The sequence below is a fragment of the Oncorhynchus masou genome, chromosome 30 (genome assembly GCF_036934945.1).
Source record: "Oncorhynchus masou masou isolate Uvic2021 chromosome 30, UVic_Omas_1.1, whole genome shotgun sequence".
Classification (NCBI taxonomy): domain Eukaryota; kingdom Metazoa; phylum Chordata; class Actinopteri; order Salmoniformes; family Salmonidae; genus Oncorhynchus; species Oncorhynchus masou.
In genome coordinates, this window is record NC_088241.1 from 17630983 (window position 1) to 17656179 (window position 25197).

At 44.0% G+C, this 25197-nt stretch overlaps 1 protein-coding gene across 1 annotated transcript in view; it reads right to left on the reverse strand.

Annotated features, from left to right (window-relative positions):
- Positions 1-968: 968 nt before the first annotated feature.
- The window catches only part of LOC135522212 (SH3 domain-binding protein 5-like), a 33221-nt gene continuing 8992 nt past the window's right edge, over positions 969-25197 (reverse strand). The window contains exons 4-9 of the mRNA XM_064948272.1: positions 7325-7489; positions 6976-7106; positions 5959-6001; positions 5424-5643; positions 3562-3858; positions 969-3135 (exon numbers count right to left, since the gene is read on the reverse strand). Of these exons, the coding sequence (XP_064804344.1) occupies positions 2918-3135; positions 3562-3858; positions 5424-5643; positions 5959-6001; positions 6976-7106; positions 7325-7489 (1074 nt within the window). The 3' untranslated portion in view covers positions 969-2917. The remainder of the gene's footprint in view (positions 3136-3561; positions 3859-5423; positions 5644-5958; positions 6002-6975; positions 7107-7324; positions 7490-25197) is intronic.

Genomic DNA, 25197 nt, shown 5'->3' on the forward strand with positions numbered 1-25197 from the left:
CAATAGTCTAGTATGATTTTGCTAAACTTGCACTAAATGTGGAATGATTTATTCAAACATAGCATTGATGGAAATCAGAAAATGTTTTGTCTGTGTTGGTGAAGATCTGGCCTGCCTCCTGTCTGTGAGCATTTGAAAACAGAGCGTGTTGCATTTGCAGTAGCTGGTCAACCTCTAAGGAGAATCACAGGGCAGAGAGACAAACTACCAGGCCTGAGGGAGGCATCTGGAGAGGTAGAGGAGAAACAGAGAAGTGCAGTAAAGAGAGGGAGAGAACAAAACAATTGTTTAGGTGAAAGGCAGGAATTTAACTCCAGAGGCAGATTTGACAACTGACAAATACTGCTAAGTCAAGTGTCTGACAAACAAGAGGAAAGCAAATATGACGAGAAATCTGAAAACCAGTTCAACTTTTGTTATTGTAAACAAGATCCTATAATCTAGTTCTGTGCTGCCTTGCCACCAAAGATCTCCACTTGGCTTAGCCGTGGCGAATGTCAAACCTGCTAACATTCTGAATCCTGTCGCCCTACAATCTGCAGCACATGGCTTATACGTCAATGGGGAATCCCAGCACAGATGAGTGGTACTTTTCTAATGTGGTTAAGCATGTTAAGGTTTGCCAATGAGGAGCCAGGGTGATGAAAACAATGATCTGATTGTTTTTGTTGTTGTTGCAATAGACTTATCTGCAGCAATTAGACCAAGAAAATACCAGTATAGCCCAGTTAGTCAGAATGGCTACAGGCTAGTCAATTACTGTATAGGGTTCTGACAGACATCTACAATTATTTGACATGTTTTTATAGAATAACTTTTTTAAATCTCTGTCTGATATTTGGGTCATTTACCAAATAAGATCTTGAGTTTGGTTGACCAAAGAATTTCAGGCTAGTGAGGGGGGGAAAAGACACAACGTTAGTTGATCTACATTGCAGTTAGATCTTAAGAAATGAACAAAGGCTTACTGCAGTGAACATCACTTTTAATGGAATATTTTCAGAAAACAGGCACATTAAACTGTGAAGACACAATGGAAAGTTACTCTAACATAATGGAAGAAAATGGCTACGACAGGGACTGTTCATGGTCATATCCTTATATTCCACAGCGGAGGGTGACAGATAAACATCGATACAACATTACATTTGTACACGTACAGTACATACATAGACTGGAGCGTTCACAATAACAAATAGACTGCATACGCTTGTGCAATAGCTTGCTTTTCTCATAACTCAGTGACCAAATACCTTTCCCATGTGGCCATGGAGCATAAGGAGACCAGGAGAGGAAGCCAATTTAACACTATTTGAGACAGACGACAAGACCTCAAACATCTGACAGTCTACTGTGTGCCACTTTAGCCAATATGGATCTACAACTTACAGGAGCTGATACTGTCCACCAGAAACCAACACTATCAACTATTCTGTCAGTTTCACAAAAGACCTTGTCATTCTTCACCATCATCAGTTTCATTGTCATCCAGTTTCACTTTCTCCTCAATATTGGTTCAAGACAAAAAACCATCCTCAGATTCTGAGAATTACCTAGTTGGCCATTTTCATTCCGTTACAGGGAACTCTATGTGATAGTGTCCATGGGCAGATGTTGTTATCTAAAGTTCTGTCCTTGCGTTATTGCTCATGTCTTTAGTGTTACTGTCCGTGGGTGTACGTTGTCCCTCAGTACGGGGTCATTGGGGATGCCATGACAGGGAGATGGATGGAAGGAGAACTAGATGGTTGATGGTGTCTGGGGGCCCATTTCCCTGGCACCACATCAGTGTGGTGCCGATGAACCACAGGATGGAGGGAGCCAGGAGGAAGAGAGGAGGGGAGGGTATATCTACTGTAGCCTCACCCCACACAATTATTCTACTCTTGGAATCGATTCCAAGTCCAGCTTTATGCGTACTGTTGGCGAGATGGATTCACAGATCACTGGGAAGTGAGTTGAGCAATAGAATACAGTTCTTTTAAGTCCAATTCTGAAGACCCCTATTGGACAAATGCACGGGCGGTCCGAAGAGATGCCAGCCAGGGGCAGGTAGTGTGTGTTTGGTCTCCATGGTAACATGAAGCAGTTGCCATAGGCTCTATATGCCGTACACAGGATTACATAATGGTGAGAGTATTCAAAAATCAACTATCTGTGAGAGGATATAGCAGAGTAATATTACAAGTCATGAGGGTTATTCACAAAACTTGAACTACGTAAATGTACTTGTTCCTTTTTATAAATCCTGACTTTAAATCCTGGCCTCATGCATGCTCTTCGTTTACAAAAGCATAACACAGATTGCTGTCAATGTTGTGTATTTTACTATTTTCTGTATTGGTAAAACAGGTGGCATCAAGTTTTATAAATAATCCCCATTTCTAATAGTCGAAGCTAGGAGTGTATTCTTTCATTTACCAACAACAGAATCACATCTTGTCTGGAAGTGCTGCTCCCTCTCGGAGAATATCACAGTAAAAAAAACAACACTGTTTATCCCATTTCCCCTCATATACCATGGGCCCCCACCCATAGAACATTAGCCAGCACGGTCCTTAATGTGTGTGGAGTTCAGTAGGGAATTATGGGAAGCCAATCTGACTGAGGAAGCTATGGGTGGGATGTCAAAAGTTGAAAGGTCCTTTCTATAGGAAGTGGTGGTTTCATGACATCACCAACCCTGGGTTGGGTCTTAAGTCTCTTCATCATCATGATCCATAGGAACTGTATATACACTGACCATTTAGTTCATAGTGTCTCATACTGAGCCACTTTTCATTCACTTAGCCAGTATTAGTTAATTAGTTCATGGGGTAGAATGGTGTGTGTGTGTGGGGGGGGGGGGTTACTGGTAATACAGCATGTTGGCACACAAAGCCGGTGATGGGGTTAGCTTGTGGATTAGCTTTCCTCTTCACACCCCGTTGATCAGGACCACAGTTTGGGTGGGGGTCTGGGAACGGCTTTGACGTTCGCGCTTGGTGTTCTTGGAGTTGACGTTGCGCGAGCAACGAAGAGACAGGAAGCTGAGGCGGACCTCCAGGCCCGTGGTCTTGTTGGTGTTTGGGACGGTGGTGCTGTTGTTGTTTACAGTATTGTCCAGCTCACCCTCCGCTCCCTCTGCTCGGTCACCTGAAACACACAGAGAGGTATGCTGTGTGAGCCTGGTGATCGAGATAGATAAAGTATATTGGGAGTCGTCGTCCCCCCCCCCCCGTGTTACCCTTTCTCACTGGTCCAAAACTTTCCGCAGGCTCCTAGGGACCCAGTGGAGATTAGGATTTATCCCCCAGCAGTACTGCTAACCTGTGCCTCTGCACCTGCTCTGGTCTAAGCACTAGGCAAGCTGTCACTATGACTAATAGGTCTCTCCTCTGGCTCAGGTGCAAGTCAGACAGGAAACAGAAGACGATATGTCTTACTGAAAATAAACACACACCATCAATCTCTCTTCTTTTTCACTTGTCTGCATATGTACACACTACCTCATACAGTATGCACACACACTCTCTAAACCCAGCTCTCCTTTTTTACTTTTTTGGCCGCGCACACACACACCTCTTTCCAGGTCACACTCAGGTGATGACGCCCCGCTACACTCGCTGCGTGGTCCCAGGACCGGCGAGATAAGGCCAAAGTCAGACAGCGAGACTGGGCTGGGAAGGTCCAGACTGCATGGGCGTGAGGAGGGAGCAGGGGAAGAGGAGGAGCCGGCAAAGGGACAGGGCGAGGGGAGGTCCTGGGGGCTGTTTGGGGAGTGGGAGGAGGAGACCAGGCTGCAGGTGGAGCGGGTCTCTGAGTCTTCCTCTGACATGGCACTGCTGCAGGTCTCATCCTCAAACGACTCGGACGTCACTGCAGAGACCGAGGGGAAGAGTGGTTGAGATGTAACAAGCCTTTACTGTACAACTGAGGAGTGCACATGCAGAGCATCAATGTGGCATCCACTAAATAAAAAACTACACACAGCGAGAGACAGAGAGACATAGAGAAAGGGAGTAGGAAGAAAAAGCAAACGAGGGAGACAGACGGTGGGCAGAACGGGGAGAGAGGCTTCTTGAAATACTGCAGCCATACTTTACACTGAAAGAGAGAGTGTAAACACACAGTACTTCAAGACTAATATGAGATCCATTTTCTGTGTTGGGGTCAAAGTCCTCAAATTCCAACATGGTTGGCGAATGAAGGAATGTTTTAATGACCTTTGAACTATGGGAAATTGCTGATTCTTTTGTTTACTGCCATCGGACAGTTTGAAACAGACACACTTTATATGTAGGTAGTACAGACACACTGCTCATTTGTCACTCTAGCGTTAATCTGCTAAATTGTAATTATTCACCCCTATGGCCTATTTATTGCCTACCTCCTCATGCCTTTTGCACACAATGTATATAGACTTTTTTTCTACTGTGTCATTGATTTGTTTATTGTGTTATTGGCTTGTTTATTGTTTACTCCATGTGTAACTCTGTGTTGTTGTCTGTGTCACACTGCTTTGCTTTATCTTGGCCAGGTCGCAGTTGCAAATGGGAACTTGTTCTCAACTGGACTACCTGGTTAAATAAAGGTGAAATAAAAAAATACATCTACTGAAAGACAAATCATCAACTGTAGCATATTGCTGTTTATGTAGGTTAACGCACAACAGCAATAACCTTAGCAAATTGCGGCGGAGTGGGTCAGACAGCAGTAGGGCTCTGAGGTTGCCATGGAAACATCATCCCGCAGCCCATAATGCAGGACACTAGAAAGTGGATCAGTGAGTGACACGCACTGCTCTGAACATCTACTCTTTTCATCTGACTACAGTTGAGCCTCAATCTCATCACAGTGTGTATCTTCAGCAATTGACTGATTCGGGATGAAGCAAATTAAGCACTGTGTGTCCAATGACCGTTGTTAAGTTGTCATATCATGGGATCTTCTGCAAAGTCAATACAGGCATTTTAAAAATCTGGAATGTCTTATTAAAGACAATTGAATGAACAGACTTCTTTCAAAGAACACATTCAGCATTTAGTATTGTACAGTATTTAGATACCACCGCAGGGCAATAAAGTCAACTCCAAACAGTCTGTGCGCCTTTAAGGTTCCAACTCTAGGAAAACATTCCTAGAAAACAGGCAACCCTCTCAGGAGCCGGACACAATCTCCATGACTTTTCTTAGAAAACATCAAGACCTCCCTGCACAATGCCAATAACAGCGTTTTCTAGGAATTCCTACGAAGGTTTTGAAGAACAAGTCAGAAGGAGAGTCAACAGGGTGTTTATGTGCCGTACCCAACTACTAGTGAAAAGTAGGCGGGGCTGGCTGTTCAGCCTCACTATGTAGGACAGCTGATCCAAGAACAGTTTCTGCAGTTTTCAAGCGCAGAAATGAAATGACCAGAACATTATGCACTGTAAGTGTACTCACTGGAGATGCCATCCGACTCGATCTTGAAGCTGGCAATGTCATCCACGGCGACACTGTCGCCATCGGCGCCCACGCCCCGCCCCCGGGGGCCCATGGCTGAGTTGCGCCGGCGTTCGTGGATCTCGTCTGAGATCATCTCCAGGTTTCTCAGAGCCGTCTTGTACCCTTCTTTGGCCTGGCTCAGCTTGGCCTGCAACTCATCCACGTTCTTCTTTAGGTGCTACAGACAGACAGAAAGGGAGTCATTGTTAGCATTAGCTTGGTATACACAGTTAAGTATACACACACACACACACACACACACACACACACACACACACAGGCAGAAGATGAAACCATCATTGCCATAAATGGTTCAGACCTGAGATGACATGGCAATATGTTCAAGGTCAAAGTTTATTGACCTAGGTCACATTAGTAAAGATCTAACCACAGAGTCCACAATAATAAGACAGTAGGACTCCTTAAATCTAAAAGACCTTTAAAAAGGCTGATGAAGGCAGGCAAATGACAGTGTAGTGTAGTGCACACACACCTCAAGCTGTAGGTAGTACTTTGCCTTCAACTCAAAGTAAGGTCTGTGGGAGGAAGGAGGGGAAAAAGAGGGAAGGAGAAAGATTAGAGGCAATGACAACAACTCGGAATAGCTCTGTGCATATCACCAAGGCAACGGGGTGCAATATAGAGCTATCACATTAGATGAGCTGACTGTGGAGAAAGGATTAGACAGAGCTGAGACAACACTGACAGGCTCAGTCCCAACACTCTAAAACGGACCATTTTCTCATCTCATCTTCATGACACTTAATAAGAGGACTGGCTAGGTTTCAACCATACTGATTACACATATCAAGTACATGATCTGTGGTCATGACGGAAAGGAGACGAGGGAGCTTTTTAAGGCTGTATGGATTCACAACAGCCTCAGTCTCTCAAGTTAAGGCGGGGAAACATTAGAGCCCCCCTACTCTACACCTACACTCCCTCCCCAAAACAGCGCCGCATTGTCTCTCTTTGTGGTGCTCAGAATAAAAACAGCCACTACTTCATCATCAAAGGTCGAAAATGACTCCCTCAACCCACAGGAGGTTGGTGGCACCTTAATTGGGGAGGACAGGCTCGTGTTAATGTCTGGAGTAGAATCAGTGGAATGGTATAAAATACATTAAAAGCATGGTGCCATTCCATTAGTTTCTCTCCAGACATTATTATGAGCCATCCTCCACTGTTGCACGCACATTTACCTTTTGCAGATTTATATTCATTTGTTTTGTTCATTGACCTTTTTCAAGCTACTGAAACATTTACGTCATTAAAGATCAATGTCTTGGAAAAGGTCACTGTTGACAAATAAACATGGGTGTGTGAATGTGTGAGTCGCAGACCATTTGGTAATTGTCACTGTTGACAAATAAACATGGGTGTGTGAATGTGTGAGTCGCAGACCATTTGGTAATTGACACAGTGGTCGTATCAGGTTCACTTTGACTTCTCAGTCTTTTAACTATGGTGCGGTTGAGTTTGGGTCGCAACACAGTCATATGGGACGCACTTGGACTTGTTGATGGTGCGTTTGAGTTTCTTCTCCAGCTGTTTCATGCGGCCCATGGCTGCCGTGTACTTGGCTGCTGTCTCCTTGTGCACCAGCTCACTCCGCGTCTTTGTATGCTCCGCCTCCATCACCTGCAACAGCCAATCAGAACTCAGTCTGGCAGCTACACAGAAATGTGACAACGTGACTTCCTAACTTGCGAAGCATCAATTTCCATCCACATTATGCCTTTAACCTTTGAATAGTAACATTCAGGTGTCAAATGTAGCTTTGACAGACAGTCATGTTGCACTAATGCAATTCGCAGCACCCCATTCCCTCCTCCCCCTCCATGCAGTACGGTACTCACCCTCTGGGTGGCGTGGTTGAGCATCTCCTGCCAGGCTGAGTCAAACTGCCTGGTGTCCTCCTCCAGGAGCCTCTGCTCTGCCAGGGCGATGGTCTCTTTGGCTGCACGCAGCACCTCCGTGGCCCTCTGGAAGTCCTGGGTGGCTCTCTGGGCCTCCAGCTGAGCCTGGGCAATGGGTAGAGAGACAACATGTCAGATATACACTGAGATCAGCGACAGAACCAGACCTTCACTGGGTCTCCTCCAGAATCATCTGCACAACAGATGGGATGAGACCCTACCAGACATACTTCATGACTGGGTCTCTAACTGGGCCTGGGCAACGGGTAGCGTGACAGCCTGCCAGACGGGCACCTGAAGAGGCCATGACACTCTGCCGCCAGCCAAGTAACTGTCACCATGAAATATTATGCCGGCCATGTCTGGCCATAGGGGTTGAACCCCTGCCCCTACTGGCAGCTGGCCAATGCCCATACTAGGCCAAATCCTTGATCTGTACACCTCAAGAGAACTCTTTCCTCTTGCAGGAAATTAACGATGGGCTCTTCAGTCAAGAAATGACTATATCCAGTGTCTCTATATAACTACAATGTAAGCACTTCTCCTCATAAAATGCTGTTTTTAAAAACAATAGACACACTAAACCTTCAGCTCAAACATTGACAGGAATAAACCAAATCAGCTGTTGAGTCAGCATGGAAAATAGCAACTAGGCGTAATAACAAACAAGGCCACCAAAGGTCCTTGTGACTGACTATGGAAACTTGCCAAACTGTCTTGTGGATAAGATGTTCCTAACATCAAAAGGACTAATTTTGGCGAAAACACAGAAAGGTCATGACGTATGGTTGTGTTTGTGTGTGTGGGTCTGTCTGTGTGTGTGGGTCTGTCTGTGAGTGGGTGGGTAACAAGGCTGCACCTCTTGTTTTCCTATTGGTATCTATTGGTTCTCTCAGTAACATCCAGCTTTGTTTTAAAACATCCCTCTCTACCCATTCTGAATGTTCTGTTCTGAGGTCAACCAAAACATTGTAGACTGCTGCTAGAGAGAACATACAAGTGTTACCCCTTTACTCTCTGTGCATATTTTAGCTCAAACGGGTCACTTAGTAACAGGTAAACTCCAAAACAGTTCCCTTATCCGGCCTCTGTTACGATAAGGTACAGTACAAATCGGAAGCTTAGACTTCTTGTTTGTGTTGCCATAGCTGCAAAGCTAATCCTTTTCTTATTTATCCACTTTTCCTCTCTAATCTGTCAGTCATAGCAATTGACAGAAACCCCTGTAGCTAGCGCTAATACCCTAAGCCCCTCTCTGCTCTGTGGGTACTAGTAAAGTGACAGAAACCCCCTGTAGCTAGCGCTAATACCCTAAGCCCCTCTCTGCTCTGTGGGTACTAGTAAAGTGACAGAAACCCCCTGTAGCTAGCGCTAATACCCTAAGCCCCTCTCTGCTCTGTGGGTACTAGTAAAGTGACAGAAACCCCCTGTAGCTAGTGCTAATACCCTAAGCCCCTCTCTGCTCTGTGGGTACTAGTAAATTGACAGAAACCCCCTGTAGCTAGTGCTAATACCCTAAGCCCCTCTCTGCTCTGTGGGTACTAGTAAAGTGACAGAAACCCCCTGTAGCTAGCGCTATAATACCCTAAGCCCCTCTCTGCTCTGTGGGTACTAGTAAAGTGACAGAAACCCCCTGTAGCTAGCGCTAATACCCTAAGCCCCTCTCTGCTCTGTGGGTACTAGTAAAGTGACAGAAACCCCCTGTAGCTAGCGCTAATACCCTAAGCCCCTCTCTGCTCTGTGGGTACTAGTAAAGTGACAGAAACCCCATGTAGCTAGTGCTAAAACCCTAAGCCCCTCTCTGCTCTGTGGGTACTAGTAAAGTGACAGAAACCCCCTGCAGCTAGCGCTAATACCCTAAGCCCCTCTCTGCTCTGTGGGTACTAGTAAAGTGACAGAAACCCCCTGTAGCTAGTGCTAATACCCTAAGCCCCTCTCTGCTCTGTGGGTACTAGTAAAGTGACAGAAACCCCCTGTAGCTAGTGCTAATACCCTAAGCCCCTCTCTGCTCTGTGGGTACTAGTAAAGTGACAGAAACCCCCTGTAGCTAGTGCTAATACCCTAAGCCCCTCTCTGCTCTGTGGGTACTAGTAAAGTGACAGAAACCCCCTGTAGTTAGTGCTAATACCCTAAGCCCCTCTCTGCTCTGTGGGTACTAGTAAAGCATAAACTCAAGACTTTGCCCCAAACCCACCAATAGCGTGTCTAGGGAAGGTGATTTACTGTATCTGTGTGGGCACGAGTGTGTGTGCACGTGTGTGTGTGCACGTGTGTGTGTGCACGTGTGTGTGTTTGTGCACGTGTGTGTGTTTGTGCACGTGTGTGTGTTTGTGCACGAGTGTGTGTGTGTGCACAAGTGTGTGTGCACGTGTGTGTGTGCACGTGTGTGTGTGTGTGTGTGTGCATTTCCTGTAGAGGTTAAATATCATTCCAACGTTTTACAGTAAGGAAGATAAAACATTACTGATCTGCCAAAAACAAAATCCCAACTGAACTATTGTTCAGTTAAAGTAGTCTGACTAGTTTGGGAGGAAGTGAAGGTAGATATACACTGACTCCTTGGCTGGAAGCAACTTATGAATAAGTCACAGCAGAGAAAAAAATCCAACAGGATCTCATGTGATTAGAGATTCCTCTGACCTAATTTAAGTGAGGAACACATTGAGTCACCCCAAAGAAAACAAACTTTAATGAAGTGATCATGACCTATGGAGTGGTATGTGGTATACCTCAAGACCCTACTACACAAGGATCTGCAAGCCAAGATATTAAAATTTTTTAGACAACAACATCTCATTACCTTCTATGGTAATTTGATTAGCCTTCCAAATGCCAACTCAGCACAAACTAAACAACCTCTGCCTTGTGGTGATCACACAACCCATTCACAGACCTTCTCATGACATGGATGGGCAGGTCGTGCACATACGAGTGTTGGGTCCAACCACATGCTAACCTATGTCTATCACTTCACTGTATGGACGAGTCATGAGTTTGAATGCCTAGGAATTAAACCAGGGCCTCTCTTTCATAAAATGGTTTGGCATGTTGTTCACAAGACTTACAACCTACGCTCTCATTCAGACAACTCTCTCCCTCGCTCCGAAAATCACTCTGCATCATTGTTTCTCCAATAACCCCAACAAGCAGACTCCATGCTGAGAAAACATGCCCCACTCCCAGGAACACCCTATGTGCATCCAGTGTTGTCCACTTAGTCTGATGCAGAAGGAATCACCTCTGGAGAAAGGACTTTTCACCAGACGATAACGTCCAATGGCTGACTCAGTTCATAGAAATAATACTGCATTGAAGCATAATACTGTACAGCACAATGTTCTTTGTGCATCTATCACTGTCTTTAATCGACTTCAGCAGGAACCACTCCTAGATAGCAGGCTATTCATAAGGAAGGCAACAGGACTAGTCTGCAGACTGGCAGATACAGAGGCTATTTAGTGGCACACTAACAGTGCATTCGTAAAGTATTTAAAAAATGTTACGTTACTGCCTTATTCTAAAATGGATTAAATACATTTTTCCCTCATCAATCTACACACAATACCCCATGTTAAAGCAAAAAAAGGTTTTTAGAGATGTTTGCAAATGTATTTAAAATAAAAACAGAAATACCTTATTTGCATAAGTATTCAGTCCCTTTGCTATGAGACTTGAAATTGAGCTCAGGTGCATCCTGTTTCCATTGATCATCCTTAAAATATTTCTACAACTTGATTGGAGTCCACCTGTGGTAAATTCCATTGATTGGACATGATTTGGAAAGGCACACAACTGTCTATATAAAGGTCCCACAGTTGACAGTGCATGTGAGAGCAAAAACCAAGCCATGAGGTCGAACAAATTGTCCTTAGAGCTCAGAGACAGGATTGTGTTGAGGCACTGATCTGGGGAAGGGTACCAAAACATGTCTGCAGCATTGAAGGTCCCCAAGAACACAGTGGCCTCCATCATTCTTAAATGGAAGATGTTTGGAACCACCAAAACTCTTCTTAGAGTGGCCCCCTGGCCAAACTGAGCATTTGGGGGAGAATGGCCTTGGTCTTGGAGGTGACCAAGAACTTGATGGTCACTCTGACATAGCTCTAGAGTTCCTCTGTGGAGATTGGAGAACCTTCCAGAAGGACAACCATCTCAGCAGCACTCCACCAAGGCCTTTATGGCACAGTGGCCAGACGGAAGCCACTCCTCAGTAAAAGGCACATGACAGCCTGCTTGGGGTTTGCTAAAAGGCACCTAAAGACTCTCAGACCATGAGAAACAAGATTCTCTGGTCTGATGAAACCAACTCTTTGGACTGAATGCCAAGCGTCACATCTGGAGGAAACCTGGCACCATCCCTATGGTGAAGCATGGTGGTGGCAGCATTATGCTGTGGGGATGTTTTTCAGCGACAGGGACTGGAAGACCAGTCAGGATTGAGGGAAAGACGAATGGAGCAAAGTACAGAGAGATCCTTGATGAAAACCTGCTCCAGAGTGCTCAGGACCTCAGACTGGGGCGAAGGTTCACCTTCCAACAGGACAATGAACCTAAGCACACAGCCAAGACAACACAGGAGTGGTTTCGGAACAGGTCTCTGAATGTCCTTGAGTGGCCCAGCCAGAGCCCGGACATGAACCTGATCGAACATATCTGGAGAGACCTGAAAAGGGCTGTGCAACAACGCTCCCCATCCAACCTGACAGAGCTTGAGAGGATCTGCAGAGAAGAATGGGAGAAACTCCCCAAATATATCCCCAAAGGTGCTTCAACAAAGTACTGAGTAAAGGGTCTGAATACTTATGTAAATGTGATATCAGTTTTTTATTTTTAATACATTTGCAAAATGTTCAAAAAATCTGTTTTTGCTTTGTCATTATCGGGTATTGTTTATAGATGGATGGGGGGAGGGGGATTTAATACATATTAGAATAAGGCTGTAACGTAACAAAATGTGGAAAAAGTGAAGGGATCTGAATACTTTTCAAATGCACTGTATAAATGTCACGACTTCTGCCGAAGTCGATGCCTCTCCTTGTTCGGGCGGTGTTCGGCGGTCGACGTCACCGGTCTTCCAGCCATCATTGATCCACGTTTCATTTTCCATTAGTTTTGTCTTGTTGTGTATTTAACCCTCTGTTTCCCCTTGTCAGAGATTGTTTACTGTTAGGCTCGTGGTTTATGGATTGGTGACGGGTTCTTATACCCACATTTATTTTTATTATGTACTTTGGTTTTGGAGTTTTTGTTTTACGTTATTAAACTACTCCATTATGCCAAGTTTGAATCTCCTGCGCCTGACTTCCCTGCCACCTACACACACGGCATGACAATAAATATATAAGTACATGTATTAGCATTTAGTAGTGTTCTGTTCCTACTGTATACTGCAGATGAACAGAATCCCAACAGAGAGACTTCTCACGGCAGGCCTACTGCTGTACACCTGCTCCACTATAAATGATTGGCAACCCATCCCTTCTCCTTAATCCATCTCTCCTCTGCCTACTCCTCTCCCCCGTCACCAGTTCAGTCCTGCTGCCACCGTGATCCATCATTCTATTCTTTTCAGTTTACTCATCCCATCTTTACCCTTCATGTTCAGCTGCACAGTGATGGTGTAAAAAAATAAATGTTTTTAAACTGTCCAGCCAACATCAAGACTAGAGCATAATTTCTCAGACACCTTTCAAAGCTGGGCCTCTCAGGAAACTCATAACCGGAGGGAAGTGGGAGAGATAGACGGATTATTAGGGAGGATGGGAGGTGAAGGGGAGAGGAGGCATTAGTCTATTTATTCAGCACATTCCATTGAATTGTTGTGTTGTTATTCACTGTCCTCTCCAAGGACTGTAAAGGACTGTGGTTTCAAACTCTCCACCGGGGTATATTTGGCCTCTATAAGGATGGTAATACCACATCAGCTCTGCATTTCCGCTGCAGTTTCTGTCTATATAAATAGATCATAAGGTCTACTACTTCTCTCCATCACACAGATACTTCATAGGTCCTTGTAACAGGGATTTCCAGGTGATCAAAAAGGAGAGCGGACATTGATCAAATCAATTACAAATCAATTTGGTTTATTACAAGTTGCATCAGGGAGACGCCTCCGGAATAGGAGCAGAGAAAATGTCTAACTATATGAGTCACACAGCACCCAATGTTCTGTAAACACCAGGGGGCTTGTAGGAAGTCACAACATCGGATGCTACAGAATCACAGTGTCACTGATCCATTATCAATGTGTGCTCGAATCCTGTCTGGACTTTACACAACATTCAACACTTGGCAGACATTTGATACAGGTCAAAGGTAAGATCATCAGTACATAGTTACATCAGATAATGATAGAGCAAAAGGCGCCAAACGGCTTCATTAAATATGGTACTTAAACATTCATGGTAAACTCCTTTTTCCCTTCCCCAAGGGAATGCTTCTGTCTGCATCTCCCCAGAGATACAATCTACTGCAGCCCTCATCCTCCACATACAATCTACTGCAGCCCTCATCCTCCACATACAATCTACTGCAGCCCTCATCCTCCACATACAATCATGTTATTACATATCAATCCATATCCACAGAAACTCAAATACCCCAAAATAATTCATCAAATCATTTCCCATTACAGCCCTACTCGTATTTTAAATGAAACAAGCACCAACGCGTGAACACTCAACTGTAAGTAAAGTAGAAGTTCATAATAAGACCACACTTTCTCTTTGTGCATAAGAAAATTGGATCCCGCTCTACACAGCCTTTAAATTATTCAGAGCGGGCGCTCTTCGGAGCCCTAACAGAGTATTCATTTGGTTAACCGGCACATGTTCAGATAAACATCTCTTTGCTACATATTCACGCTTGCCTCCATGGCTGCACGCATTTAAGAGAAGCTTTGAAATATAAAGCATTCCTATAATCTTCATGATGGCATACATCTGACAAGACGTGCCAAGACTTCAAAGACCAGAGAGTTTCAGCTAAACATTTCTCAGCAGACTATCAACACTGGAAAAGTATCAGCCGTCAAAGAGAACACAGCTACAGCTATGTTCCACGAGAAGTAACGGATTTAATCCATCTCCTCAGTTAAGCAGGGCAATTCATCTGGGTGTAAAGGGAGTGAAATTGAGTGAAAAGGGCCTTTTCAATTGGAGGTCAATGATTTACAGTCAGATAGTAAACGTGCATCTCTGCAGTCAGTCATGCTTCGCTAGCCTTGGCCTTAATTGTGTCCCGATTGAGACTGTTCATTTTGCTGTGAGACACAACAAATTGTGACTGGCCTAGATATGTCAGAGACCCACAGAGTTAATCCTGGAGAAGTCGTTAGACCGCACATGACTCAGGGAGAGCTCGTCTTCATCATGCTTCACGGTCTGATGCTACAGCAACCTAGAAGCTGTACATCGATCAGGCCAGTCTGAATGTTACCTCTGAGGCAAAGTGAAGGAGCAACAGTGTTCAGACACAGACATGGAGATGCAAGCCACTTGTTCCAAGTGGTTGCCTAACCATTGCTTAACTTCAGTGTTCCAGTCCACGTCTAATGTGCTGAAGCACCACTTGTAATGAACAGCTGCCTCTTGGATTCCTCAGCACACTCATACGATGTTCCGTGGCTGCAGGAATGGACAGCAAGCATTGACACCCAGGACCGCTGCCTGAAATGCCAGATGGACTGGTCCATTTTTAGCACAGTGAGCCTGTCTAACCTGGGTTTTTAGCGCAATATGATAATTATCTGGCTAATAATGGTGAAAGAAATGGGCTGGTGTGGGAGCCTTGAGAGAATAAATGGGCCAATTTCAGGTTCCAGTCTGCCCCTTCCAAGAGAGACATGCGCACGCGCACGCGCATGAGCACGCTCACACACACACAGCTGTATTGAGTAATTGTCAAGCTGAGATGCCATTATTAAAGCAACTCCAGTCCTGCTTACTGAAGCAGTGATGTAACCAGGGCTGACCAGCATCAACATGCACCACAGGCTGGACACCACAGGACAGGCTGGCTGCACACTTCCCAGGAGGACAGAGCATGGCTCCAGCACACGGCCACAACCTTGTCTCTGCTCCCCCTCGCCATCCTTCCCTCCATCCCATTCTAGCCCCCATGTCTAGAGGTTGAACGATTATTTTTAAAATTTCATTTCACCTTTATTTAACCAGGTAGGCTAGTTGAGAACAAGTTCTCATTTACAACTGCAATCTGGCCAAGATAAAGCACAGCAGTTCGATACATACAACAACACAGAGTTACACATGGAATAAACAAACATACAGTCAATAATACAGTAGTACAAAGAAACGTCTATATACAGTCAATGCAAATGAGGTAAGATAAGTGAGGTAAGGCAATAAATAGGCCATGGTGGCGAAGTAATTACAATATAAAAATTAAACACTGGAATGGTAGATGTGCCGAAGATGAATGTGCAAGTAGAGATACTGGGGTGCAAAGGATCAAGATAAATAAATAAATACAGTATGGGGATGAGGTAGTTGGATGGGCTGTTTACAGATGGGCTATGTACAGGTGCAGTGATCTGTGAGCTGCTCTGACAGCTGGTGCTTCAAGCTAGTGAGGGAGATATGAGTCCAGCTTCAGTGATTTTTGCAGTTTGTTCCAGTCATTGGCAGAAGAGAACTGGTAAGAAAGGCGGCCAAAGTAGGTGTTGGCTTTGGAGGTGACCAGTGAGATATACCTGCTGGAGCGCGTGCTACGGGTGGGTGCTGCTATGGTGACCAGTGAGCTGAGATAAGGCGGGGCTTTACCTAGTACAGACTTGTAGATGACCTGGAGCCAATGGGTTTGGTGACAAGTATGAAGCGAGGGCCAGCAAACGGGAGCATACAGGTCGCAGTGGTGGGTAGAATATGGGGCTTTGGTGACGAAACGGATGGCAATGTGATAGACTGCATCCAATTTGTTGAGTAGAGTGTTGGAGGCTATTTTATAGATGACATCGCCTAAGTCGAGGATCGGTAGGATGGTCAATTTTACGAAGGTATGTTTAGCAGCATGAGTGAAGAATGCTTTGTTGCGAAATAGGAAGCCGATTCTAGATTTCATTTTGGATTGGAGATGCTTAATGTGAGTCTGGAAGGAGAGTTTACAGTCTAGCCAGACACCTAGGTATTTGTAGTTGTCCACATATTCTAAGTCAGAACCGTCCAGAGTAGCGATGGCATGGCCTCGCTATGACCGATTAATTAGGGCCGAATTCAAGTTTTCATAACAATCGGTAATCTGCATTTTTGGACACCGATTATGGCCGATTACATTGCACTCCACGAGGACACTGCGTGACAGGCTGACCTGTTACGCGAGTGCAGCAAGGAGCCAAGGTAAGTTGCTAGCTAGCATTAAACTTATCTTATAAAAAACAATCTTAACATAATCACTAGTTAACTATGCATGGTTGATGATATTACTAGTTTAACTAGTTTGTCCTGCGTTGCAAATAATCAATGAGGTGCCTGTTAATTTATCATCGAATCACAGCCTACTTCGCCAAACGGGTGATGATTGATTTAACAAGCACATTTGCGAAAAAAGCACTGTTGTTGCACAAATGTACCTAGCCATAAACATCAATGCCTTTCTTAAAATTAATACAGAAGTATATATTTTTAAACCTGCATATTTAGTTAAAAGAAATTCATGTTAGCAGGCAATAGTAACTAGGGAAATTGTGTCACTTCTCTTGCGTTCTGTGCAACAGAGTCAGGGTATATGCAGCAGTTTGGGCCGCCTGGCTCGTTAACCTTAATTAATTTGCCAGAATTGTACATAATTATGACATAACATTGAATGTTGTAAAATTTAACAGCAATATTTAGACATGGGATACCACGGAACGGTCCTGTATTTCACTGAAAGAATAAACGTTTTGTTTTCGAAATGATAGTTTCCGGATTTGACCATTTTAATGACCTAAGGCTCTTATTTCTGTGTGTTTTATTATATTAGAATTAAGTCTATGATTTGATATTTGATAGAGCAGTCTGACTGAGCAGTGGAAGGCAGCAGGAGGTTTGTAAGCATTCATTCAAACAGCACTTTCCTGCGTTTGCCAGCAGCTCTTCTCAATACTTGAAGCACAGCCCTGTTTATGACTTCAAGCCTATCAACTCCCGAGATGAAGCTGGCAATACTATAGTGCCTATAAGAACATCCAATAGTCAAAGGTATATGAAATACAAATGGTATAGAGAGAAATAATCATATAATTCCTTTAATAACTACAACCTAAAACTTCTTAAATGGGAATATTGAACACTCATGTTAAAAGGAATCACCAGCTTTCATATGTTCTCATGTTCTGAGCAAGGAACTTAAGGTTAGCTTTTTTACATGGCACATATTTTACTTTTTTCTCCAACACTGTGTTTTTGCATTATTTAAAACAAATTGAACAGGTTTCATTATTTATTTGAGACTAAATTGATTTTTATTTATGCATTATATTAAGTTAAAACAAAAGTGGTCATTCAGTATTGTTGTAATTGTGATTATTACAAATATATATATATATATATATATATATATATATATATATATATATATAATATAAAAATCGGCCGATTAATTGGTATCGGCTTTGTATGGTCCTCCAATAATCGACATCGGTGTTGAAAAAACCATAATCGGTCGACCTCTACCCATGACCCTCATCCGCTCTGTGCTATAAGCCTGCCAAAACCTCTATCCACATGAGAGAAAAAGACAGAGAAAGAGACAGGCCACAGATGGTCTCTTGACTTTTCAGGATTACAAAATGACACTAACCGTCTTAACCCAATCTCCATACCCTCTGGGATATACTAGCTGTTCTGTAATACATGGAACTGAGTAACTGTGGTGGTAAAGGAGACTGTCTGGGACAAGGTTCTCTATTCTACCAGAGCCAGTATCTTTCCAGGGCAAGACATGACAACATTCTTCTTGCACTGCAAGAATGTATGTTGGGATTGTAATAAAATGCAATGATTACAGTATGACAAAAACTCAAGACCATATCAATTCCTACAAACTCTCTCCCAGTCCTTTTTCTTTATCCCAGACACTACGGTGACAGGTTGATGTATTAGAGCCCCCGGCCTCTGACAAAGATGTGCAGGGACCTATAGAGTCTCATTTGTAGCTGTGATCCATCTGCCCTTGATTCAGAGCCAGAGAACGATCCCATACATCAGCTAGAGACAGCTCTCTCCCCCAGTCTGAATCTATTCCAGCTGTTTCAAATCCAACCAATCTACTGGATGATCTCCTCCAGGCCTGAAGGATTTTCATTGCTTTCCTCCCCCAGCCATAAACCACTAAGCCCCACATCTGTTCAATCTACGGCCATCACAGAGGTCAGTTCATAACTAATCTCACAGACATATCCACAGTCGGTCTCCTCTGTTCTGGACCTCAGGCATCTCTCCTCCTCTCTCTCATTATCCGTCTCACCTTCGTTCTTCCCAACTGTAGACACACTGCGGTTAGATAACTGAGGCAGCCAGTGGCTGAGACGATCTCGACTATGCACTGTGTGGTAATAATCACTGTCGGTAACGGGCCGTGCAGGAGCGAGAGAGAGGGAGGGGGCGAGATAGAGGGGGGAGGTAGACTGTGCCCAAACCTTGCACCAGCCACAACACATCACCATCACCATTCTCCTTCTCTCTATTGTTCCACCTTTCCTCCCACTAGCTGCACCTACTCTCTAGACAAAATGGGGCAGCCGAGGGGGAAGGGCAATAGGACTTCAAATGTTTAATGCTAACCAGGGTTGGGGTCAATTCCGTTTCAATTCCAGTTAGATCAGAAAGTAAACCAAATTCCAATCCCAATTCTAAATTTTGACTGGTCTACTTTTTATCAATTCATACTCTTAAAAGCTGAGTTAACGAGAAGGAAACTATACATATTTCATGAGGTATAAGAAAAGCACTTTTCATCATTTTACACTACCGGTGACTGCAGCATTCGAGGCACTCTGATTCGGCACTTTAAAAATGGGAGCTGTCAAAGAGTGCAGGGTACCAAAGCTTTTTGGCCGAGCCAAGCTATCTCTGATCCACTTACAAGCGCAGTCAACCATTAACTTGTGACTATAGTTCGACCGATTATGATTTTTCAACGCCGATACCGATTATTGGAGGACCAATAAAACCCGATACCGATTAATCGGACAATTTTTTTTTTTTATTTGTAATAATGACAATTACAACAATACTGAATGAACACTTATTTTAACTTAATATAATACATCAATAAAATCAATTTAGCCTCAAATAAATAATGAAACATGTTCAATTTGGTTTAAATAATGCAAAAACAAAGTATTGGAGAAGTAAGTAAAAGTGCAATATGTTTATTTTTTATTTTACCTTTATTTTACTAGGCAAGTCAGTTAAGAACAAATTCTTATTTTCAATGACGGCCTAGGAACAGTGGGTTAACTGCCTGTTCAGGGGCAGAACAACAGATTTTGTACCTTGTCAGCTCAGGGATTTGAACTTGCAACCTTTCGGTTACTATTCCAATGCTCTAACCACTAGGCAACCCAAACTGTTGCATATACACTGACTCTGCGTGCAATGAATGCAAGAGAAGTGACACAATTTCACCTGGTTAATATTGCCTGCTAACCTGGATTTCTTTTGGCTAAATATGCAGGTTTAAAAATATATACTTCTGTGTATTGATTTTAAGAAAGGCATTGATGTTTATGGTTAGGTACACATTGGAGCAACGATACGCACCGCATCGATTATATGCAACGCAGGACACGCTAGATAAACTAGTAATATCATCAACCATGTGTGGTTAACTAGTGATTATGATTGATTGATTGTTTGTTTTTTATAAGATAAGTTCAATGCTAGCTAGCAACTTACCTTGGCTTACTGCATTCGCGTAACAGGCAGTCTCCTCGTGGAGTGCAATGTAATCAGGTGGTTAGTGCGTTGGACTAGTCAATAACTGTAAGGTTGCAAGATTGAATCCCCCGAGCTGACAAGGTAAAAATCTGTTGTTCTGCCCCTGAACGAGGCAGTTAACCCACCTTTCCGAGGCCGTCATTGAAAGTAAGAATGTGTTCTTAACTGACTTGCCTAGTTAAATAAAGGTGTAAAGAAAACGGCCAAATCTTTGTCCAAAAATACCGATTTCCGATTGTTATGAAAACTTGAAATCGGCCCTAATTAATCAGATATTCCGATTAATCGGTCGACCTTAACTTGTGACACCTACTACCTCAGGATATACTAGCAAGTCTTCTCAACATCTAAGGTATGTGACCATCTATTGTTTTGTTATGCAAAACAGTTATGGTCAAGAGCATTTTTCCACAGCGCTGCCACTCCCTGTGTACCTTATCATTAACCTTCTAAAGCAAATGATAATGTATTGTTCATGTAGGCTATTTCAACAAAACAGAGAGATAGAGAATTTCCACCCCTCTGGGCAAACAATGATTCAAGTTCAACGTTGTGTACATGCTCACCCACTGAAGGAGAATGGAGAGACGGAGGTGGAGATACATTTCAATAGAAGAGGAGGAAGACAGAGGAAGATAGAGTATAGAGGAATCGGAAGATAGGGAAAGAGAGGAAGAGTGTTTATGTTGCATAATTGATTCAGTACTGCTGTGTTAAGAAGGGCTCTGCTCCAGTCACCACTGTGAGGTTGATTAACTCAACCATGTTAGAGAGGCAGCCATTTACCGCATCACTAACCCATTTCAACCTCAACCGCTTTGTAATGCTCCCAACCACACCATAGATCGATGAGACCTGTGATGTGTGTGTGATGTGTGTGTGTTCGTATATGAGACCAGTGCCCTAGAATCGCCCTATGCAGTCAGGTCCCACTGACTTCTTGTTGCAGTGCTCAGCATAGTATGACAGACAAGTGAGCCCTGCAGTTGTTCATAATTAAGATACCTGCCAACCTAGTCTGGAAATAAGAGCCACAGAGTTAAGTCTCAATCCCTCAAGTATGTGCCAAACTCTTATTGAACCCCTGAACACATCATGGCTTCATACCATTGCTTTCAGTGCAATAACTGGGCCAGTAGATGCAGGGGCACAACTTTGGTTTTAGAAGTGAGGGGGACATAACCTGGGCATCTAAAGCTAGTTTTATGCATTTCTACTAGGGCTGTCACCAACAAAAAAATCTTGGTCAACGAAGATTAGTCTTTTCTTTCGACCAATTGATTGGATGAAATTTTAAAACGAGCATTTTTCTATATATACACACACCCTATGTGTTTTAATAAAATCAACGACAGTTGAAGTCTTAAGTTTACATACACCTTAGCCAAATACATTTAAACTCAGTTTTTCACAATTCCTGACATTTAATCCTAGTAAAAATTACCTGTTTTAGGTCAGTTAGGATTACCACTTTATTTTAGCAATGTGAAATGTCAGAATAATAATAGAGAGAATGATTTATTTCAGCTTTTATTTCTTTCATCACATTCCCAGTGGGTCAGAAGTTTACATACACTCAATTAGTATTTGGTAGCATTGCCTTTAAATTGTGTAATTTGGGTCAAAAGTTTTGTGTATCCTTTCACAAGCTTTCCACAATAAGTTGGGTGAAATTTGGCCCATTGCTCCTGACAGAGCTGGTGTAACTGAGTCAGGTTTGTAGGCCTTCTTGCTCGCACACGCTTTTTCAGTTCTGTCCACAAATTCTCCATGGGACTGAGGTCAGGGCATTGTGATGGCCAATCCAATACTTTGATTTTTGTCCTTAAGCCATTTTGTCATAACTTTGGAAGTATGCTTGGGGTCATTGTCCATTTGGAAGACCCATTTGATACCAAGCTTTAACTTCCTGACTGATGTCTTGAGATGTTTCTTCAATATATACACTTACGTTTCCTTCCACATGATGCCATCTATTTTGTGAAGTGCACCTGTCCCTCCTGCAGCAATGCAACCCTGATGATGCTGCCACCCCCTGTCACACCCTGACCATAGTTTGCTTTGCATGTTTCTATGTTTTGTTTGGTCAGTGTGTGATCTGAGTGGGCATTCTATGTTGTGTGTCTAGTTGGTCTATTTCTGTGTTTGGCCTGATGTGGTTCTCAATCAGAGGCAGGTGTTAGTCATTGTCGCTGATTGGGAACCATATTTAGGTAGCCTGTTTGGTTTTGTGGGTGATTGTCCTTGTTCCTGTCTCTGTGTCTGCACCAGATAGGACTGTTTGGGGATTTTCACATTTCTTGTTTTTGTAGTCAGTTGTTCATGTGTACCATGTGTACCTTTACGTATTAAAAAGAACCATGGACACTTACCACGCCGCATATTGGTTCTTGTGGTGCACGTGTTAAGCACCAGATCTCCAGTGCTCCCCCACAGCCCGGTTCACCTGTGCCTGTGCTCGGGAGATGCCAGGCTAAAGTGGGCATTCAGTCTGAAAGAGTGGTGCCAGGGATAAGCACCAGATCTCCAGTGCTCCCCCACAGCCCGGTTCATCCTGTGCCAGCTCCCAGAACCAGGCCTCCTGTATGTCTCCCCAGCCTGGTGGGCCCTGTGTCAGCCCCACGCACCAGGCTGCCTATACGTCTCCTCCCTCCAGTGATGATCCACAGTCCGGGATCCGCAACGAGGGTTCCCAGTCCGGGGCCCGCAACGAGGGTCCCAGCAACGAGGGTTCCCAGTCCGGGGCCCGCAACGAGGTTCCCCAGTCCGGGGCACGCAACGAGGTTCCCCAGTCTGGGGCCCGCAGCGAGGTTCCCCAGTCCGGGGCCCGCAACGAGGTTCCCCAGTCCGGGGCCCTCAACGAGGGTTCCCAGTCCGGGGCCCACAATGAGGGTCCCCAGTCCGGGGCCCCCAACGAGGGTTCCCAGTCAGGGGCCCACAACGAGGGTCCCCAGTACGGGGTCGGCAACGGGGGTCCCCACACCAGTGGTGCCACCAAATTGGGGTGAGCCAGAGGTGGAGCGGGGTCTACGTCCCGCACCAGAGCCGCCACCGTGGATAGATGCCCACCCAGACCCTCCCCTATAGGTTCAGGTTTTGCGGCCGGAGTCCGCACATTTGTGGGGGGGAGGGAGTACTGTCACGCCCTGACGACGGCCGTGACACATAATTGCAAATGATTAAATCCTTCCAATAGAAATAAAAAACAATCTAGTTACAAATTGAACTTTAATTAAATGAGCTGACTCTTCACATGGGATGATTTCACTGAACAACAAAAGGGAATATTGAATGATCCCCAATGATCCATCGCATCTCCCAAAACCATTTTCTACATACATCTGTAAAATGATAGTCTAGAATCTAAAGCTTTGGTTGTCTTCCTCTCAGGCTTCTCCCTGGACCACCTCTTGAACATATGACTCTGAGGCCTCATCTTCACTGTCACTTTCCAACCTTGTTGAGGATGGCTCGTTGTCAGGCTCAAAAAGCCTCAAATTTTCCAAGCCCTTGCTTGGAAGGGTACTTTGCCAGACTGCCAAGAACCTTGCCCTCATCCAGGCTAAGGTGGCGAGACACGGTAGTGATGACACCATAGGCCTTTTTGATCTCTGCACCAGACAGGATGCTCTTGCCAGCATACTTGAGGTCCAACATGTACATTGCGGCATGTATGGGCTTCAGGCAGAAGTATTCACGCTTTTTGATGTATTTCAGAACTGCAGTTTCCTCTGCTTGGAGCAACACTGAAGTAGGCAGGGCAGTACGGATTTCTTCTCTTACTTCTGCAAGCAGAGTCTGAACATCAGACAGGATGGGTGTGATGTGAGGGTAGGACTCCTCTACTTTAGACCAAGCAGCCTTCATGTTCGCAGCATTGTCTGTCACCAGTGCAAATACCTTCTGTGGTACAAGGTCATTGATGACTGCCTTCAGCTCATCTGCAATGTAGAGACTGGTGTGTCTGTTGTCCCTTGTGTCTGTGCTCTTGTAGAATACTGGGTGTGGGGTGGAGATGATGTAGTTAATTATTGCTTGCCCACGCAAATCCGACCACCCATCAGAGATGATTACAATTCAGTCTGCTTTCTCTATGATTTGCTTGACCTTCAATTGAACTCTGTTGAACTCTGCATCCAGCAAATTAGTAGATAAAGCACTGGGAGGAGGGGTGAATGCTGGGCGAAGAACATTCAGAAATCTCTTTCAATACACATTGCCTGTGAGCATCAGAGGTGAACCAGTTGCATACACAGCTTGAACAAGACATTCATCAGCATTTCTCTGACTACATTCCTCCATTGAGTCAAAAAAATGTCTCATTTGAGGAGGACTATGAGCTGTTGCTATCGATAAGGTGTCTGATTCATCATTTTCACCTCAAATAGAAGTAGAGGGACTTTTGTCAGAGGTTGCTTGTTGTGAGTGCTGATGGAACTTTATGCACGTGGCCAGATGATTCTGTATCTTTTTTGCATTCTTCACATATGATTTGCCGCAATATTTGCAAATGTACACAGCTTTTCCTTCTACAGTGAAATGTCTCCACACGTCAGATAGTGCCCATGACATTATCTTGTAAAGATTAGATAAAAATGGTAAAAAATAGTTAACCAGTTAGATTAAACAACTCCTAAACGTTTTAAAATGAAACATGTATGGAAACAGGTGAATTAACACTCAGTTAGAAGGCTCAAACAAGCTAAAACCCACATGGTAGCAAAAACTAACTAGCAGAAATTGTTAACAAGTTCGAAATGATTTAAACACACTTTGCTGTAGGCTACTACTTACTAGTTAACAAAAAATAATGTATGTCATATAAAATATATTCACCCCACCCAGTATTGTAATCAAAACCTACCAGAAAGCATG